Source organism: Cnephaeus nilssonii, assembly GCF_951640355.1.
Source record: "Cnephaeus nilssonii genome assembly, chromosome: 18".
NCBI lineage: Eukaryota > Metazoa > Chordata > Mammalia > Chiroptera > Vespertilionidae > Cnephaeus > Cnephaeus nilssonii.
In genome coordinates this window covers 1748999-1767193 of record NC_137089.1, presented here as the reverse complement: position 1 = coordinate 1767193, position 18195 = coordinate 1748999, and the positions used below count along the sequence as shown (strand labels likewise).

Here is an 18195-nt window from a genome sequence, read left to right as displayed (position 1 = left end):
GACGCTCTGATGAGGATGTGCACATGGTGGTGGAGGTGGAGGTGGAGGCGGTGGCGGTGATGGTGGTGGGGATGGTGGTTGTGATGGTGGTGGTGGTGGTGATGGTGATGGTGGTGGTGGTGGTGGTGATGGTGATGATGGAGGTGGAGGTGGTGGAGGTGATGGTGATGGTGGTGGGGGTGGGGGTGGTGGTGGTGATGGTGATGGTGGTGGTGGTGGTGGTGATGGTGATGATGGAGGTGGAGGTGGTGGAGGTGATGGTGATGGTGGTGGGGGTGGTGGTGGTGGTGGTGGTAATGGTGGTGATGGTGGTGGTGATGATGGAGGTGGAGGTGGTGGAGGTGATGGTGATGGTGATAGTGGTGGGGATGGTGGTGGTGGTGGTGGAGGTGGTGGTGATGGTGGTGATGATGGTGGAGGTGGTGGTGGTGGTGATGGAGGTGGTGGAGGTGGTGGAGGTGGTGGTGATTGTGGTGATGATGGTGGAGGTGGTGGTGGTGGTGATGGAGGTGGTGGCAGTGATGGTGGTGGGGATGGTGATGGTGATGGTGGTGGTGGTAATGGTGGTGATGGTGATGATAGAGGTGGAGGTGGTGGAGGTGATGGTGATGGTGGTGGGGATGATGGTGGTGGTGGAGGTGGTGGTGATGGTGGTGGTGATGGTGGTGATGATGGTGGTGGTGATGATGGTGATGATGGTGGTGATGGTGGTGGTGATGGTGGTGGTGATGGTGATGATGATTATGGTGATGGTGCTGGTGGTGGTGATGGTGATGGTGGTGGTGATGGTAGTGATGGTGATGATGATGATGATATGGTGGTGGTGGTGGTGGTGGTGGTGGTGGCAGAGGTGATGGTGATGATGGTGGTGGTGGTGGTGGTGGTGGTGGTGGCAGAGGTGATGGTGGTGGTGGTGGTGGTGGTGGCAGAGGTGATGGTGATGGTGATGGTGGTGGTGGTGGTGGTGGTGGTGGCAGAGGTGATGGTGATGGTGGTGGTGGTGGTGGTGGTGGCAGAGGTGATGGTGATGGTGATGATGGTGATGGTGATGATGGTGGTGGTGGTGGTGATAGTGGTGATGGTGATGATGGTGGTGGTGGTGGTGGTGGTGGTGGTGATGGTGGTGGTGGTTGCAGTGGTGCAGTGATCAGGTTGGTGAATATATATTGAGGCCTTAGCATAACCAGGCACTACTGCCAAATTCTCTACTGATATTACCCTGATGAATCATCACAACACCCTCATGTGAGCATACCGCCATTGCTACCCTCACTCCATAGGTGAGGCACTGAGGTCTAGAGTTCATCGGGGTGGATACCAGCTGTGTCAGAGGGGTTAGCCCGGAGCAGCATGCTGGGCAACATGACACTAGAACCAGAGGAGAGGAGAGGAGGTCAGCAGGACAGACTGACAGGGGTGAAGACTGTCTGGGGATGAGCAAACCCCACCACACCCACAGGTAGGGGACAGGGATGAGAGGGAGGGGGGGGGCTGAGATGGTCCTGGGACGGGAGCACGAGGAGAAGGATTCCCCACCCCGACCCAGGGCTGTGGCAGGGCTCTGCCCTCAGCTGCGCCTTCGGCACTGTCTCCTGCAGGTGGGTTTTCCCCATCAGTGACTTCAATAAAGACAAAATAGGCAAGTTTATCTCAGTTCTGTGGACACCACAGGTCTCCAGGGAAAGCTAACCTGAGAGACAGCAGAGCTGAAAGTGTAAGCGACTCCTGGCTGATATATGGAATCAAACCAGGAAGATGACATTTATCAAGGACTCACCTCACTCCCACACTCAGGCTGTAAAAAATCAACCGCACAGGGACAGATTAGGGGAGGCTGAGATTGACAGCAGATGATGGATAAAGGTGGAGGGGCGTCCTGACACCCTGACTCCTGCTCAGGAGGGGCCAGGGCGTGACTCAGCAGGGCTGTGGCCTCAGGCCACACCAGCAACAAAGCAGCCCTGTGAGAGGCCGTGCTCGCAGGACACGGAGGTCTGGCTTCCATCCGCAGCTGGAGCCGACCCGCTGAGAGCGCCTGTTGAACGCCTCCCTCCTCCCGGCAGCAGTTGGCTCGGGCTCGCAGTAAAGAACCTCCACCGGGCCTGACCCCACAGGAAAGCCCGGCCTCTCAGCGCGGGGCGGGGAGCCTGAGACCCCGGTGCCGCAGGGCTGGTTCCCTCCGAGGCCTCTCCTTGGCTTGGAGGCGGCCGTCTGCAGGTTCCCTGGCGCCCTCCCTGTATGTGTGTCTGTCTCCGAGTCTGCCCTTTGGATGAGCACCCATCTCCCCACAATTCCTTCCAAACTCTGTCTTTCCTCCTAGAAACCCTCTGAAACAGTCCGGGTGGGCGGTCCTGGCGCCCGCGGCCATCTCTGCGCGCCCGGCTGCCCTCACAGTGACCACCCTGCATCACACCTGCGGTTCGGGGTCCCTCTCCCGCCGTCACCACCAGCTCGTTACGGCACTGCCTCTGCCGTGGCCCCTGCCTCACCCGCGCAGAGCGTGGTGCGGAGCGCGGGGCACAGCGCACGGCTCTGGTGAATGAACGCACGCACGACTCGTCAGACCCACCCTCCTCGTTCCTGGCTCAGTGGCTTTTCCAAAGCGCCAGTCTGATCCTGACCTCGATGGCTAGAAGCCCCTCGGCAGCTGCAAGCACCCTCCAGGATAACGTCCCAATTCTCCCCGTGGCACAAGGATTCTCCGGGGGCTCCCCAGCCCTGCCCCCACCCACCCATCTCTCCTGCTACCACCCCGCCAGCCGCGCACAACCCCCCAGCACCTGAGGCCTCGCAAACCTCCCCACTCTCGTCCTGGCATCCCCCCACCCTGGACCCTCTGAACATGGAAAGCAGAGAGAATGACAAAAATTTCAGTGTAGGGGTGGGGATGGCCGGGAGAGGTCAATGGGGGAGTGAGGGGAGGGAAGGAGACATATGTAATACTATATGTAATATTTTAAACAATAAAGAATTAAAAATAATAAAAATTAAAAATTTTTCAATGTAAGGAAGAGAGAGACTCAAAAAAAGCAGGTCCAAATAAAATGTCCATAAAACCATATGCAGCAGCAAAACTCAGAAAAGCACTCCTTTTCCATTCGAAAGCCTTCCCTGTCTCCGGGGTCCGGGGGGGGGGGAGGAAAGGGGGAGCAGGAGGGGACGGGGAAGGACCCACCCACCGTCAAGGACAACTACTGAGCACATGGCTCTGGGAAGGGTCCAGCAGACAAGACACCACTCGACAGCCGACGCCCAAATCAAGGGGCTTCCCTCCATCTGCAGCTGAGGGTCCCGGTCACAGGAAAATGCAATTCCCTCCGACGAATGGAACTTCCAGGTGCAACTTCTGCACTGGACCATAAATTTCCTTTTTCACGAAATTCAGCAATTTTTCTTTTAAAAAAGAGGCACGTTCTCTTTACATGAGACTAATGGACGTGCCCTGTCAAAACGCGGGCAAGCTGTCCGTAGGAAAATGGAATCAGCATCCACTACGCTATGTGCCAGGCAGCGCGGTGGCCGGTCTCGTCATCTCTCCCCGCAATGTTGGCCGGGGCTGGCCGGCTGTGATTTCACAGCTGAACAAACTGGCCCTCAGGACGGAGGGCCCCCCCCGCCCCCCCCCCCTGACTCCCTGCTTTGTTTAACTGTCGAGGAATGCTGAAAGAGCGCCTGCGAGGGCCCGGGCTACAGTTCTGGTGCGAAAGAGGCAGAGTCCTCCCTCAGCCAGCTCCTGGCCCAGCGGGCGACAGAGGGCACTGGGGAGCCAGGCTGGGAGGGGGGCCCGCCCCCTCACTTCACACAGCCGCCGGCCCCCCTCCCGCTCTCCTCGGCCTCTTTCCCGCACACTCAGGACCTCCAATCCCCCTGAGCTCACCTCGGACGCACATGCCTACCTCACCCCCGCTCACGGCCACCTCTGCTGGATGCAGGCCCTGCTGAAGGCGCCGTGCACACAGTGGGCCCCAGTGACTATGTGGAGAATTACTGTCCAACCCACACCCTCCATCCGCTGTTCCCAGCCCCGCGGACACGGCGGTGCCTCCTGCAAACGGACATGGCGGTGCCTCCTGCAAACGGACATCGCGGTGCCTCCTGCAAAGGTGCGCCTCCTGCTCCGGCTCACGGCGCAGGGATCGCACGTTGGGCAGGGGAGGGGTCTGCACTTTTAATCAGCAGCGTCTCACAGGTAATGCGGCGTCTATTCTGAATCGCACCCAGACCCCTCGGCTGACGGGAGGAAGGAAACCAGGTCTCTCCCCCTGCAGACCCAAAGGAAAGCACGCGTCCCATGTAACCGGGGAGCTAACAAGTAAACCAAATGCTCGGCACTGTTTCCAGCTCCCGCTCCCTGAGGAAGGGCGGCCCCGTGCGGTGAGGCCGGGGAACTGCACCGATGGTGCTGCCTGCTCCAGCCCAGAGTGTGTCCTGGCCTCTGTGTCGGCCGCTGCCCGAGGTCACAGCCAGCGGAGAGGAGCAGACAGCGGGCGCCAGGCGAGCCCGAGTGTAGAAGCAAGAGGGGAACAGCGCCGTTGCTGCCAGCACTGGCGCTCGCTGTGTGCCCGTCGTGTGTCCGGTGCGTACACGATGGCGTTGGTCCCGTGTGGCTTTGATTCTCCCTGCCATACAGACGGGAGGCTGGGCTCAGAGGAGTCGGTGGCGGGTTCAAAGGTCTCAGCAGATAAGGGACGCACCCTGGACGACCCTAGACCCCCAGGGCACCTCGTCTGTGGCACGCAGGCTGCTGCAGATAGAACTGCGCATTCCGCGACATCATGCGGGCACGACGGAGATCTCCCCCTGAGCCCGGCGGGGCCAGAGGGCAGAGCAGAGGGCCTGCAGGTGAGCCCAGCCGGAGCAGCTGCCAGGGAGGCGCGAGCAGCCACGCCACGCGGGACGCTAAGGAGAAAGCCCGATCCCCGGCACGGCCGCCTCCCCAGGCCCAGTCCCGGAGCTCTGGGCCGCGCTCCGTCTTCCTTCTCGGGACAGTGGTGCCCCCAGCCCTTACCACACTTCCGCTGGGACCCCAGCCCCACTGCAGGGCAGTCTCCCTGCCTCGAGCGTATGGCCTACCGCCCTGTGCGAACTGTAAGGCACTGTACCGACAGAATCCAAGGGGAACTGAGAATGATGAAATGTCCGGGTGCTATGATAGGGAAAACCCAATGAAGGGACAGGGACAGCCCCAACCTGCTACCCTGCTTTCCAGCCTCGCCCCTCCTCTCCGTGTGCTGCCACTCAATCTCTAGGCTCGTCATTTCCCGCCAACTTCCCTGTTGCTTCAGTCCTCTGTGCCTTTTCACATGCTGTTCCCTCTCCGTGGAAGGCTGTTCCGTGCACTCCCACCTGAGCCAAGAATGGTTTTTTATTTCCTTAGTAGAGTCTCATTCCGTAGAGACAGTACCTGTCTTATCTGATCTGTTCTCCCAGGACTACGTCCAGCGCCTAATACACAGCAGGTGTTCAATAAATATTTCATGGACGGCCGAGGAAATAACCACCAGCCTCCATGGGGCCTGGCCACCGCCACTGCATCATGAACTCGGGGGGGGGGGGGGGGGGCGTTCGTGGCGGTGGCGCTACACACGATGTGAATGCAGTTAACGCCACTGAGCTGCCCTGAAGAGTGATGGACAGTGTGCATTTTATGTTGTGTATACTTTACCGCAAAATGTAAAGCTAAACTTTTAAAGGGCGGTGGGGAACATGGTCCACTTTCGGCTCAGCGGACCCGCCTGCTCCCTGCAGGAAGCGGAGCACTGCAGAAAAGGGAGGCAGCTGGCGGCCAGGCGCAGGCGGTGCTGTGGACACCCCCACGGCCAGGACCCTCAGCAGACACAGCCTCCCACCTGCACACCAGGCTCTCCACCGCTCTCACAGTCAAATCACCACCGGTTCTAATTCGGGCTGGACCCCTTCAGGAGACGGACTGGCTCCCCGATGCCCAGACCCTGGCCCGGAGCCCAGCCCAGCAGTCTTCAATAAAGGGACAGAGGCCACCAGACACTGACAGGGAGCATGTCTGGTCTTCTGGGTGTGGTTACGGCTGTTTACCGAGAAGGACCATCACATCCAAGCCTGCCTCCTGGTGCTGAGTGAACCAATGAGTGAATGAATGAATGAATGAATGAATGAAGCAGCGAATGAATGGCTCAGTAGAAACAGAGGGCAGCGGGCGCGGAGCCAGGGGCTCGGAGAGGCCTGCTGCGTGTCTCCAATGCAAACCAGCAAGAGGGGTGCAGCAGGAGGGGTGGCCGGGGGGAGCCTGCACCGAGGGGTGCAGCAGGAGGGGTGGCCGGGGGAGGTGCCCTGGCGCTGGACGCCTGCACCGAGAGCTCGGCCACCACGAGCGCTCGCCCAGCGCTTCCTCTTCCAGGGCGGGGCAGCCTCTCGCCCAGTGAGAGAACGACCTTTCCACGTCCGACCCCTGGACCGGCTGCCGCACCCCAACCCCCGGAGCCGGCACTGCTCCATTCGACACACCTCCCGGCCACGGTCACTGCCGCCCAGGCCTGTCTGGGTCTGGAGCCCCCCCCACCACCACCACAGCACCGCAGACACGCAGGCGCTGGGCCCATCGAGTCCGGGCTCTCGCTGTCGCTGCCTCGGCCCTCACGGTGGCCCGGGGCATCCAACACACCTTCTAAGCCGCAGCGCCTCGTCTTCAAACAAAACGAAGCTCACGATCAGGTCCCGGGACGTGAATACGAATTAATGTCAACAGAAATGTCACAGCGAGAACAAGCGTGAAGCACAGAGCTGCGTCTCCGGGGACGGGAGTGACACTGATAACTCCCTGGTGAAGGATAAATGTCACCTAGACATTGCTAACGGGTTTCCAGGCGGAGGTGAGGGGGTGAGAGGCTGGCCTGGGGGAGAGGAACTCCATCCTTTTGCATCTGCCACCTGCTAGTGCTTGGGAATGAGGCTCTGGGGAACCTCCGTGGGAGAGCAGGCCTGGGCCCCGCCACGCCCCCTCCTCTGTAACAACAGCCCACGCTCCTCGTGGCCTCGCCCGGCCTGGGTGGCTGCAGACTCGGCTTGGACACCTGCAAACTTACACCAACTTCCTTCACTTTGAGGACCAGAAACAACGTGCGGTATGTCCCGGGATGCCTGTCACAGCAGCTGTCCTTCACCACGTTCACGGACAACAACAACTAGCAGCCACGACTGGTTAGGCATTTCCCTCCACTCCCAGGAATGATGTTTAAGTCCAGCCAGGGCGAGACAGAACCTCCGCCGACGGACAGGCCTCAGACCCCTGCCACACACGGCTCCCTTCCCGCGTGGCTGGGAGGAAGGTTCTAAGTAAACAGTGTTTAAATCCCTGGCCCCACGATCTAAAGCCCAAGTGTGTTCCGAGGTGACTCTGCGGTGGGGATCGGGCTGCTCACCTACAGGAATAAATTTAAATTACACACTTCGAGCGAAGGCCTAGATTCTTGCAGATCTCAGCTTAAAAACCACGAACAGCAATTTAGCCCAACACGCCTGACCTACCTTCGTGATTGGGAACAGCTTCGTACTGGAGAATGGCAGAGTCTACCTGGGTCAGGTGATGGTGAAGCTTGGATACAAATCTGCAAAGTTGAGCTTAAAACATCTGGGGCAGGGCTGTTGGTTTTTCGAGAAGTTGGAGAAGTTCAGACTTGGGGAGAGGAAATGACACTCCCCCATCACGCTTCCTGTGCGGATGGGACCTGCGCTTTCAGAAGAAAATGCTCCTCTGATGGCTGCGACCCTAACGGAGCAGTCCGAGGCCGGGCCGGGTGGCAGGGCGAGGGCGCAGAGTCAGGCGGCCAAGCCACCTCCACGCTGTGCGACTGGACGAACCAGGGCTGTGAGTGAGCCTCGGAACCCTCGCATCTCAGGGCTGCTCCGAGAAGGACCGAGAATGTGCGCAGCCCGGCGCCCCGGTGTGGAAGCTGCTGTCTGCTCGTCTGCCAAAGGAAAGCGAGTCCAGTCCTGCCTCCAGGGCTTACCTACAGCCACAGACTCTTTTCTTTTTTGTTAAGATTTTTTAAAATATGTATTTTTATTGATTTCAGAGAGGAAGGGAGAGGGAGAAATAGAAACATCAGAGAATCATTGATCGGCTGCCTCCTGCACATCCCCCACGGGGGGATCTAGCCTGCAACCCAGGCATGTGCCCTGACTAGGAATCAAACTGTGACCTCCTGGTTCATAGGTCAGCGCTCAACCCCTGAGCTGCGCCGGCCAGGCTAGAGCCTCAGATCCTAACCCGTTTCAGCGCCTCGTTCTAACCGGGGCTGCGGACTGTAGCCTGCTCTCAGGCTCGGCGCCTGCTATGGAGGCCTCTCTCTCCACGTGAAGCTGTGACGTGGTTTAACTTCCTCTCCCCTGACCAGATAGGTAATGACATTCCGGCCACAAGCCAGCCCTTGGGGTTATTTCATGAATGAGTTTCGTGGTTCTTTATAAAATAGCTACATCTCTTCAAGAGCACAGAACACAAAACTAAAGAACACTGAGCAAAGGGAAAGATGAAGACCTGTCCCAGGGAGGCAGCCCCGCGGAAAGACAGGACGGAGCAGTGGTCGGCCCCCGAGGGCCTCTCCCTGGAGGGTACCCAGCATGGGGTGAGCTGGCCTGTGCCTGCTCGTGCAGTGGAGGACATTCAAGAAACAGGGAGGCCTGCGCAGTGAGGTGAGGAGGAGGCCGCACCCACGGGCTGGGCCGCTGGTCTCCAGACTCGGGAGCCACGCCTCCCTCCCTCCTGGGGCACTCAGGGCGCCCAGCGTCTGACCGGACTCAGACAGGCTCCGTCACCTCCTGATGCTGCACGACTAGGAGCTGACAAAGCCAGGACTGAACCCGGGCGCTGGGAGACGGGCCTGGGGAGGGCGTGGGGACTTTGCTATCTTGGAAGCTTTTCTGTCCATTTACTAGTAGAATGATTCCAAAATAAAAAGGGACTTTTTAAAAGGAGGCCACAGCCCTGGGTCACGCTCTTACCCACAAGGCCTGAGGGGCAGGAGGAAGGTGTGAGCGGGGAGGCGGGGCTGCGGAGGCTGCAAAGGCCAAGCATCCACGCACTGAAGACGCTGAGGGCCCTGGGGCCGAGGGAGCCCAGCCCATCCTCCAGCCCTGAGCACCCGCTGCTTGTAGAGCGGAAGGGCGGAGACCGGTGAGCACCCTCACACTCAGTCAGCCTCAGCAGACTTATTGTTTGGAAATGTTTAAACTGACACTAGGGCGCTGCGTGCTTCTCTGGATTAAGTTTCGGGCGGGGGGGGGGGGGGGGGGGCTCCTGCCCCCTATTTCCCAGGGAAGCACGGCGTGTGCACAGCACTGCTCCTGACGGGTCGCGGGGCTGCGGCCGATTGCTTCTCTGAACACCCGATAGCTATTGGGCAGATGCTGTGGCACACGCTTCCGGAAAGCCTGGCGCCGAGTCTCCACTCCCTCGTTCGATGCCTGCTGTGGCTGAGCCTCTCGGACTCCCGCGAAGGCTCCAATCGGAAACATTGTATCTCGCTGTCATTCGTACCTTCTGTCAGATGACAGGTCTTGATATTTAATGTGAAAACACAGTCATTCTTTAACTGAGTCATTTGGATGCTGGTGACATTTCTACACATCACACCTGACTCCCACTCAGGAGCTTGTCCAAGGGGAAGGAGGAGAAAGCGGACAGCAGCGGGGCGGGAGGGCGCCTGGGGCTCAGGGAGGAGGTGACAGCCAGTGTGGCGAAGGCATGCTACCCCAAGGACGTGGGCAACGCGGGGGCAGATGCAGCAGTATACGCAGCCCCCGTGTCCACGGGAGGGACAGTGCATGCACATGGGGCTCCGGGAACAAGGGAAGGTCCCAGCACTGGGGGGGAGACCTCAGACTCAGACCAGCCTGGGCCTGGCGCCACGACGCCGTTTCTTAGCTGTGTCGACTGTCACCAAGTGTCTGCGCAGCCTCGGTGTCCCCATCCCAATGCAGACCCCGGCAGGTGACAGGCTGTTGCCAAGACGGAAAGCGAGCACAGCGCCGGGCTGGGGTTTGGAAATGCGGGGCGCTGGCCCATAACCGCCCTCGGGGCCAGAGCACCCCCTCTCGGAGTCAGTCATCAATGCCTCCGCGGGAATCCCGCTCAGAGTCCACTCTTACGCTAACTTCCAGGGAGACGAACACCGGTGCCCTGGCCGTGCAGCCCGGAGGGGCCGGCGCGGTGCTGTGCGTGTCTCCAGCTCACTCCCTGTCAGGGCCTGAGCAACATCAAAGCGAAGATGGTGCTGGATTAAAACCAACCTCCGCGGCGCACAGAGCGGGCGCCTGAGTGGTCTGGGCGGTGCGCTGGTTTGGACTAATTAGTTATAATCGAATCTGGGAGTCAAGTGGGGGAAATTTTAATATTGTCTGGATATTAGAAGCAATAAAAACGTACTGAGACATAAAACTGGACAGTACGGACAAAGCAAGTTATAAAACGGACTCACGACCACACGGCGAGGCAGCAGGAGGCATTCGTCAGCAAGGTGCAATCCTCGGCCTCCGCAGCCTGAGCTCAGAGCCTATGGCAGGGGGTAACCATGGCGGCTGGTGCTGGCATCCCGTGGTGCCCTGACTTCTGTGCAGCGAGCCGTCCGCCAGGCTCGTGTGCTGACGGCCCACCCAGAGTGCGGAGGGCCCCACCCGGCTCTGCCCTGCACGTCCCCAGCACCTCTCATCGCCTGAGGTCACAGTGCTGGGTCTCCTGCAGGGGACCGCCCGCTCCGTTACCCCCACACCCAGGACTGGCCTGGATGGAGTGAACGAAACGTTACAGGATTCGATGCACACTGAGTATCACGGAAGGAAAGTCCTAAAAGGGTCACAGAACCCCAAGGCACCTCCTTCGGGCCTTGTCCTGAATTCTGTCCCAGAATCCCCCTGCAGCAGACTCCACTCCTTACTGCTCAATTCCTATTAAGTGTTGAAATTGTTGGGCAGATTAAAGGATTCCGTTGGAGCTTTGGTGCTTAAACTTTGTGGAGAGAACTTCCCTGTCCCTGTAACTATTACCGGGACAGATTAGAAATTATTTGGAACTGAACTGGATTTGCCATTTGGGAAGCTTTCCTTATCTGCCAGGGCTAAATAGCAGACACTTTGCTCCTTATAACAGCCCAGGAGGAAGTCCTATTATCTGCATTTTACAGATTAAAACTGCGGGTCAGATAGACGAGAAAGCTTGCTCGCTGCTCTATAAATACGGCCTGAATCGATACAGGATGTTTTGTATCCCATAATAAGTTTGGGAACTTAAGAAATAGCACCAGCTTTGGACTCAGACATATCTGGGCCTGAATTTTAACTTCTACTTGGTAACTGCTTGACCTTGGGTGTGTTATTTAACCTTCCTGAGCGGCGGGTAATTTCCACCTGAACAACGGGCGGTCGCTGGCAGGAGCGCAGCAGTGGGACACACTGCTGAAAGCACTAATCTCGCTGGTGTGGACCCCAAGGCTCTCCGGCCTCGGCACGCTCTCCCCCTCGCCGTCCTGTGCGCAAGCGGTCAATGAGCAAATGCATTTTCCCCTCCCAGCGATGGGAGCCTTCGTTCCGCCACTGGACCGGGCTCACGGAAAGTTTCCATTTGTAACACAGCATAGCAAAACGGGCCATTTGCTGCAAAACAGTTTTTTGTTTTTTGTTGTTTTTTTAATATATTTTATTGATTTTTATCAGAGAGGAAGGGAGAAGGGATAGAGAGCTAGAAACATCGATGACAGAGAAACATCGACCAGCTGCCTCCTGCACACCCCCCACCGGGGATGTGCCCGCAACCAATGCACATGCCCCTGACCGGAATCGAACCCGGGACCCTTCAGTCCGCAGACCGACGCTCTATCCACTGAGCCAAACCGGTTTCGGCGCAAAACAGTTTTAACTACAATTGCTCTTCAGGTTTCTTAGCAGAGCCTTCCATTCGGTCCGTTTATAAATGCAATTAAAATGTAACCGTTTATAAATGCAATTAAAATGTAACCTACATGAGCATCCCAGGGCTCCAGGGCAAAGGCTGAAGTGACAGGAGTAGTCACCTGAGGGCGTCACCGCCAGGCCTGAGCGAATGAGAACACGCTGCTTGCCTCGCTGATGACAGGACTCTCCGGATGAAAGAGAGTCCGTGGACGGGGAGTGTGCCGCCGAGCTGTGGGGAGCATCTGGATCTGGGGAGATCTGCTTCAGGCCGAGCAGGGACCAGCCCGCGGCCATGAAGACATCCCTAGGAACTCAGGGGGAAAGCACAGGATGGCAGCAGAGGTGGGAGGGCGGGGCGGGTGGAGATGCGGGAAGGCGCGCTGGCTCTGCTCGCACCGCCTGGGAGGCAGGCAAGGCCGCCCCGAGCGTGGCCCTGAGATGGGGACATGCCGGGAGCCAGAGGAGCTGAGGGAGGGACTGCAGCCCAGCTGAAGGGCAGGGGCCGGGGCGTGGCCCAGGGAGGCAGCCTGGGCGGCTGCCCCTCTCCGGACAGTGGGAGGGCAGGTGGGGGGCTGAGGAGGTCCCTCTAGCTCTCAGCTGGGGAGAGTTTTATTGGGAACAGACGGGCCTGTCGCGGGTGCCTCCCCGCAGCCTTCACCGAGACGCTGGTCGCTCTCCTTTGCGGCCTGCTGGCCCCGAGAACTGCACGTGTTGTGTTGCTCATGTTAAAGCCAGTCTCGCGTCCCCAGGGAAACCCCGCCTGGTCCACATTCTCCATGTTGCTGAACAGACATGCCCGGAGTGTGTGCTCAGTTACCTGTGGTCCCACACGCTCCCCATCGGCTTTGGTGCCAGGGCAATGCTGACCCCACAGAACCCTTAGGAGTGTTCACTCTCTCTCAAGTTTGCTGAAGGAAGAGTTTACATAAAACCCATGTTATTCCTCCCTTAATGCTTCATAAAATGCATGACTGAAACCATCGGGCTGGGAATGTTCTCTGTGGGGAGGTTTTAGCAAGAAGACCCATTTCCTTAATGGCTCCACGGCTGTTCCGACCGGGTTTCTGTGAGCAAGCCCACCAGCCTGGTGCAGGCGGCTGCACGGCACAGCCGGGGACGCGGGGCCCGGGAGGCCGGGCTGGGGGCCTGGCTGAAGGAAGGGCGTGTCTAACCTGCGTCCACGTCACACAATAGTTCAGTCCTCAGAGACTCGCCACACAGCGCGCAGAATGACCCCTCAGGACCAGGACAGACGTCTTCCCGGAACCTGAGGACACACTCCCTTCTCACTTCCTAAGGGCCTCCCTCGAAGCTGCTTCCACTGACTCACTGTTTCCATGACTACGCCATTCCTGGGTGATAGCTTCACAGGTTGAGCGCATTTCCAATTAAATCATCTTTCCTGCTTTGGGGAGATGTGAGGTAACAAGCTGGGCAGCGCCAGGAGGCCGGGCGGTAGGGGCCCCCGCAGCAGCACCCAGGCCTGGCTCACAGCTCCACGCGCCCCTCGGGAATCCCACAGAACCGCAGCAGACGCGCCGACACCGGGGGACGCTGCGTCGTTTCAGTTTCAAGCTCCCCACCACCTTCCCCAGCGACAGACCACCGACGAACGGAGTCGCCCCCCCACAACCCTCCCCGCGCCTTTGGGGGCACGGGGTCTGTCACCTGGGACATCCTGCTCCGAGTCTGCATATGGGTCCCATCCTACTCAGGGTCCAGGTTAGAAGGGATCCGGATTCTAGCTTGGATCCGTCACCGCTAACTCATGAACTCGGGCGAGGCCCAGACCTTCCCTAAATCTCACTGTCCCCCTCCCCGACGAGGTATTTGCAAACGCTGAGAACACCGCTGAGCGGACAGCACTGGGCACGGCCGGGCCTGCAGAGCGCAGTCCACCACGCCAGCTCCTTTCCTCCCGGGGCCTGGGCAAGAAGCCAGCACCCAGGAGGCTCAGTGGGCCTGGCGGACAGACAGGCACGCCTGGAAGGGACGGCGAGAACCTATAAACCGCCACGGCCGGTGGGGCCAACCCAAGGACTGGAAAGCAGGATCAAGAGGCTTGCCCTGGCCGATGTGCTCAGTGGTTAAAGTGTCGGCCGCTCACCACAGGGTCTTGGAGTCAATTCCAGGTCAAGGGCAAGTACCTGGGTTACAGGTTCCATCCACGGCCCCAGACAGGCTGCGTGCAGGAGGCAGCCAATCCATGTGTCCCTCTCACACAATGCTTCTCTCACTCTATCTCTCTCCCTCCCTCCCTTCCACTCTCTCTGAAAATCAATGGAAAAAATACCCTCGGTGAGGATTAACAGAGAGAGAGAGAGAGAGAGAGAAAGAGAGAGAGAGGGAGAGGGAGAGGGAGAGGGAGAGGGAGAGAGGCAGGCTTTGGGCTCAATGCACAAAACTCAGGAGGGTGGTGCATGTCACCGTGCAACGGGCAGGGACCAGAGGGACTGAGCGTGTCGCATCCCCCGGAGCCAGCACCTTCACTGGAGAAGACCACCCTCAGAGTGGTTGTGAGAATTAGAACAACAATCTCCATACACGTGCCAGACACCAAGGATGCCCTCAGTAAATGGTAATTGCATTTAAATCATTCTGTTTAAATACACATGCAAGCACCACATTTATAGTCATTACTCAGCCCGGCCTGCACCCTCTCCAATCTGGGACCCCTCGGGGGGATGTCTGACTTGCAATCCGGAACCACTGGCTCCTAATCGCGCGCCTGCCTGATTGCCCCTAACTGTCTCTGCTTGCCGGCCTGGTCGCCCCCTAATCGCCCCCCTGCTGGTCTGGCTGCCCCGATTGCCCCCCTGCCGGCCTGGCCGCCCTCTAACTGCCCCCCTGTTGGCCTGGTCGCCCCTAACTGCCTCTGCCTCTGCCTCAGCCCCCGCCACCGGGGCTTTGTCTGTAAGGAAGTCGGACGTCCAGAAGATGTCTGGTCGACCCGGTCTAATTAGCACATTACCCTTTATTAGTATAGGTCAAACACGCAACTCCCAACTGCAGGAAACTCATACACCGCCACCATCACCCAGACAGCAGGAAGGGCGAGGCCCCGGGATTTTAAATCTGACCCTGCGACCCAAGACCCACGCTCCAGTTCAGACGCAGGAGCTCGCCGGACATGACCCCCTCTGCTTGTCCGGAGGCCCCCACGCACCCCAACCTCGCACTGCACCCACCTGCTACTGCACGTGCCTCTGGCTGCCCAAGTGTCTGGAAACCAATGAGGGGGAGGAGGTGCCAAGGAAATAAGAGAAGTTTACGGGATCAGCATCTGAACTGGGAATGATAATGCAATAAATACGTTTTTCAAATGAAGAAGAGGCAGGACACAGCCTACTCCACTCAGGGCCCGCCTTGGCTGAACCCCCCATTCCCAGATTTCATGGAAGCGAGTCAGCAACACCACGGTTGGAGCACGCCGGCCCACGGAGCCTGCTTCCCACGCCGGCGAGAGGAGCACCGAGAAACCACATTCCACAAACACGGTCCACCAACACACCACTGCCGCACGCCCACGCGCCTGCCCTTTGGAGAAACACCCAGGACCCGGCCTCCGGAAGGCTCGGAGGAGCCGGCGCCGACCCTCTGGCCAGCGGCACGCGTGCGGGGCCAGCTCACCTTCGTGTGGCTCGGGTCCCCAGGCTTGCTGCCCTCGGGCGGGTTCGCGGCCTTGCTCTCCACGCGCGGCCTCACGACTTGGCGGAAGGGGCTGCTCAGGGGGAAGCCGGTCACGCTGATCCCATCTGAAAGGTGAGGACGGAGGGAAGTGAGAGGGCAGCTGGGTGGAGGGAGGAGCTCTCGGTCAGAAATGAACAGGAAGAGGGGACAGCCAGCCTCTGGTGACGCCCCGGGAACGAGCACCCACACCCGTAGCTGGAAAGGTTCCCCAGCACCAAGTTCCCCAGAGGGGCCTGCAGGTTCCAGAGAGACCTGGACCCAGAGGCCCAGGGTGTGAGCAGGGCCTCTGACGGAGTCGCAGGGCCAGGTGGGGACAACCCTGGCGTTGAGTGTCCCCCAAGGAGGCAGGACACGGACGCTGAGTCCCGGAACTCTTTGGGTGGGACCCCAAAGGATGACACACGAAGGGAAGGGCAGACTGGGAACAGCGCAGCCTCACAGGGACCACGGCCGGCTCGGAGTCCTGTCGGTCCTGCTCCTGGATCAGGCACTTCCACCAAAACTCTCCCCTCTGTCCCCCCTCCGCCCGGGGTCTCTGTCTCCGGTCACAGGCATCCTCTTCCGTAATGCTCCCCTTTAATGCTCCCCCGTAATGCTCCCCTGTAATACTCCCCTGCAACGTGTGACCCCAGGACCCGCTCCCTGCCTGCAGTCCAGACCCAGGAGCACAAGCTGCTGCCAGGGACGTGGGTGGAGAGCAGGCCCTGGAGGCCTGACTCCCAGCCTCTCCACCATCCGACTGAAAGGCCTCGGCCAAGTCCCTCTTGGAGCCTGAAGAGCCTCATCCCCAGAGCGGGAGCAGCGGGAGTACACGGACCATGGGACCGTCCGGAAGCATGAATGAGTCGCACATATACAGTACGTATCAGTGCCCGGCACCGCAAGCATCCCACAAACCCGCTACAATTACTCCAGCGATGTGTGTGTGTCTCTGACTCCTTCGGACTACAAACTCCATGAAGGCAGAGTCCTCGTCACTCCCACTTCTGGATCCCCCACCGCAGCTGGCACGTGACATGAGCCCTCAGCAAGTAGTGAGTAAATGAATTAGTAAGACAAAACCCATAACTAACCTAGTCTCTCAAGTTGGACTTGACCGCGTCACTTCCCTAGCACGCAGGGAAGGCTGGGAGAGGCTGGCTGGGAGACCAAGTTCAGTTCCAGAGGGCAGGAGAGACATCTAGCCTCTGAAGGGAAAACCCACTTCCCTAGCGAGGGTCGGGCCTCTGGACCTGCTGCTCCCTGAGGCTAAAGGGGGTCCTGCGTGGGGCCTAAGCCCACACGCTGGTGCCCTTACAACAGACGCCAGAGTGCTCTCTCCGCCACGTGAGCGCATGGGGGGGTCAGGCAGGCGTCTGCAGGCCAGAAGGCCCCTCACCAGAACCCAGCCGTCCAGCCCCTGCTCCCAGACGCCCAGCCTCCAGAGCCGTGAGAAACAAGTTTCTGTTGTACAGCCACGCTGTCGTGGTCCTTGGTTACGGCAGAGCTAACGAATACACCCTCAATGCCGCCACATGAATGTCTGAACGCACGCTTCATAATCTGACATAATTAATCCATGGGATCTTATCCGTAATCAGATAGTCCCAAATATAAAGTCCCATGTTCTCTAGACTCCGAGGCCGCGTAGAAATCACCAGACTCTGAGGGAGAGCTTCGTCGTCCCCGCTAGTTAGATCCCAGCAGGTGAACTTGAAGAACGCCGTTCCCTCACTCCACCAGCTCAGGATGCCCTCCTGGCCCCCGAGCACAGCACAGTGAAGGGTGTGAACCAAGAGCTTGAACCGAGAAGCCCCGTGCGGCTCTCAGATACACGGGAGCTCACTCGGGTAACGAGGCGCCCAGGCGGCTCAAGCAGCCTGGGGGAGTGAGTGACAAGCAAGGGCGGCAGCGCGGGCTCCCGGGACCGCGGGGGCCACGGGAACGGGAGGCGCTCACCGTCGCTGAGGTCTTGGAGGAGGTTCTCCTGGCACGAGAAGTCCAGCTTCACCTGGACGCTGACGGTGAGCGTGGCCACCTGGCCGGGCTGCAGGGGAAACTGGGCCAGGGCTTCCTCCAGCTTCCAGCTCAGGAAGTCGCCGTACAGCTTTTCTGCAAGGACAACAGCAGTGCAATGGCGATGGCGATAGCGTGGCGGAGGCGACAGGAGGCTCGCGAATCCCCCTGGGAAGTTCTGATGCATTCTCAGAAAGCCAAGCAAAACGCAAACCACTTCAAATGTGACAGATCAAAGGATCAAGAAAGTGCCAGGGTCCTGGGTGCTGGGAGGCCATCGCCTGGGTGTGTGAGTGAGGAGGAGTGAGGCGCCAAGCTTGAAGCCAAGTCACTTTTGCAACCACTGAGCGGCTCCCTGTGATTTTCTACAAGGAGAGTGCCTGGCACACGCTCATACATGCACACGCGTGGTAATGGCTCACGCTGCCGGAGTCCACCCCTCCAGCGCACTCATGGAGATGCCCCGTGCCTCGGCCTGCCGAGTTCAGTGGCCCACGGAGAGCCTGTCAGAGGGTGCATGGGCTCCAGGCGCTAGCCCCACTCAGGAAACCCTGGCTGCAGGCGACAGGTGGGGCCAGGTGGACACTT

The 18195-nt window shown here is 59.3% G+C and overlaps 1 protein-coding gene across 2 annotated transcripts in view; it reads right to left on the bottom strand.

The window, feature by feature from the left end:
• The window catches only part of TRAPPC9 (trafficking protein particle complex subunit 9), a 159551-nt gene that overhangs the window by 89984 nt on the left and 51372 nt on the right, over positions 1–18195 (bottom strand). For both annotated transcript variants that reach the window (XM_079796072.1, XM_079796073.1), the window contains 2 exons: positions 17551–17703; positions 15553–15677 (listed from right to left, as the gene is read on the bottom strand). In XM_079796072.1, coding sequence (XP_079652198.1) covers positions 15553–15677; positions 17551–17703 — 278 coding nt within the window. The remainder of the gene's footprint in view (positions 1–15552; positions 15678–17550; positions 17704–18195) is intronic.